This window comes from Penaeus japonicus, unplaced genomic scaffold (assembly GCF_977035675.1).
Source record: "Penaeus japonicus unplaced genomic scaffold, GWHDUDI00000001_assembly GWHDUDI00000034, whole genome shotgun sequence".
In the NCBI taxonomy this organism is placed as follows: domain Eukaryota; kingdom Metazoa; phylum Arthropoda; class Malacostraca; order Decapoda; family Penaeidae; genus Penaeus; species Penaeus japonicus.
Genome location: NW_028234436.1, coordinates 21931239 through 21933738, shown reverse-complemented (window position 1 = coordinate 21933738; position 2500 = coordinate 21931239). Strand labels below are relative to the sequence as shown.

At 38.6% G+C, this 2500-nt stretch overlaps 1 protein-coding gene across 1 annotated transcript in view; it reads right to left on the bottom strand.

Annotated features, from left to right (window-relative positions):
• Positions 1-1301: 1301 nt before the first annotated feature.
• Positions 1302-2500, bottom strand: part of LOC122248442 (heat shock 70 kDa protein-like) — a 2439-nt gene continuing 1240 nt past the window's right edge. Inside the window, exon 1 of the mRNA XM_086530937.1 lies at positions 1302-2500. This exon is cut by the window's right edge and continues 1240 nt beyond it. Within this exon, the coding sequence (XP_086387063.1) occupies positions 1472-2500 (1029 nt within the window). The 3' untranslated portion in view covers positions 1302-1471.

Here is a 2500-nt window from a genome sequence, read left to right as displayed (position 1 = left end):
ACAGAGAGATAGAGAGATAGATAGATAGAGAGAAAGGGAGAGAGAAATAGAGATGGAGATATATATATATAGAGAGAGAGAGACAGAGAGACAGAGATAGAGAGATAGATAGATAGAGAGAAAGGGAGAGAGAAATAGAGATGGAGATATATATAGAGAGATAGAGATAAGTAGATAGATAGATAGATAGAGAGGGAAAGAGATAGATAGATAGATAGAGAGAGAGAGAGAGAGCTCACACAGCCTAGAGCTCGCGTATCGCATCTTCCTAGTTATGTGACATCCGACATCGATGTCCAATAAAAAAGGTCCAAGACGCACCAAAGTGTCTTTTACGTATCTTCACTTCACGTGCTATCGTACTTATGGTCAGCTGATGATACATTTAGATATTTTTAACTCAATGGTTTTTTTTCTCTCTCTTTTTTTTTTTTATCTTTTTTTTTTTTTTTTTTACTTGATTTTTTTTTTTTTTTTTTTTTTTTTTGGGGGGGGCTTCTTTTTCTTTTTGTTTTTGGTGTTGTTTTGTGAGGAGGGATGGTATGGTTGTGTTACCTTTTTTTCACTGACGTACCGTAGGCTATACGTGTGCACACGCATACACAAATGCTTATTTATATTTTATCTATCAGTCTAAACACATACACACACACCTAAACAGACATATGAATACACACACACACACACACACACACACACACACACACACACACACACACACACACACATATATATATATATATATATATATATATATATATATATATATATATATATGTATATATATATGTATATATATATATATATATATATATATATATATATATGTATGTATATATATGTATATATATATACATATGCATATATATATATATTATATATATATATATAAATGTATATATATATGTATATATATATATATATATATATATATATATATATATATATATATATATGTGTGTGTGTGTGTGTGTGTGTGTGTGTGTGTGTGTGTGTGTGTGTGTACATATAACTGTATATAATGGATTTATCTACTTACAGTAAGCTATATCTATATTATATGTATATGCATGAAACTGTGAAGGTTTTTGAACGTATAAACATAAATCTATTATAACAATGTCAATTTCAATTATTTGATTTCCCGGAAGTAACATCCTTAGTTTCGTCTCCATTTTGGTGCAATCAATATTTAATAATTCATTTCAGAAAGTGGAATGATAGTTCATTGTATTTCTATCTCCATTTATCTTATTTTTTGCGCAATGAAGGGGATGTGAAAGACTACGATATAAATATACTTTTAAAATTTATATATTTATTATATGTTACATAGCAACATATCACAGTCAGTACATATAAAAATAAATACTTATTGGAATAAAACTTTTTACCTAAGACATGTATGGTATATCCTAACTGAATGCATTAACAGGTGAGGTAGTAATGTGACTGGAGAAAGTGAGGAACTCTAATCGACTTCCTCAATGGTTGGTCCTCGTCCACAACTGTTTGGATTCGAGCTGAAGTTGTTTCCTGGAGACGAACCTGCGCCGTGGATCTTGGCACTCAAAGGTCGCCAAGCTTCCTGCACTTTGTTCAGCTGAACTTCCACTTGTTCCTTGTCGGCCAGTTGGTTGTTGTCGAGCCACGTGAGTGTCGAGTCAACTTGGGCAGCAGCAGCTTTCTTCTCCTCCGCCGTCAGCTTACTCGACACACTGTCGTCCTCCAACGTGTTCTTCAGGTTCAGACACAACGATTCAAGCTTGTTCTTGGCCTCGATTCTCTCGCGTTGTTTGGCGTCCTCTTGGGCGAATTTCTCGGCCTCCTTCACCATTCGGTCGATTTCCTCTTTGCTCAGACGACCCTTGTCGTTGGTGATGGTGATTTGGTTGAGCTTTCCCGTCGATTTGTCTTGTGCACACACATTGAGGATGCCGTTGGCGTCCACGTCGAAGGAGACCTCGATCTGGGGCACTCCTCGACCTGCGGCAGGAATTCCACTCAGTTCAAACTTGCCCAGTAAGTTGTTGTCTCTGGTCATGGCACGTTCTCCTTCGAACACCTGGATAAGGACTCCTGTTTGGTTATCTTGGTACGTGGAGAACACCTGCGTCTGTTTGGTAGGTATGGTGCTATTGCGTGGGATGAGCGTGGTCATCACACCTCCAGCTGTTTCGATGCCAAGGGATAATGGTGCCACGTCTAACAGTAGAAGGTCATTCAGCTGTTCCGATTGGTCGCCTCGCAGGATGGCTCCCTGAATGGAGGCTCCGTAAGCCACTGCTTCGTCGGGGTTGATCGACTTGTTCAGTTGCTTTCCACCAAAGAAATCCGTCAGCAACTTCTGCACTTTGGGAATGCGAGTTGATCCGCCAACCAACACGATGTCGTCAATCGCACTCTTGTCCATCTTGGCGTCTACAAGAGCCCTTTCCACAGGAATTAGCGTCTGCCGGAATAGGTCGGAGCACAGCTCTTCGAACCTGGCTCTTGTGAT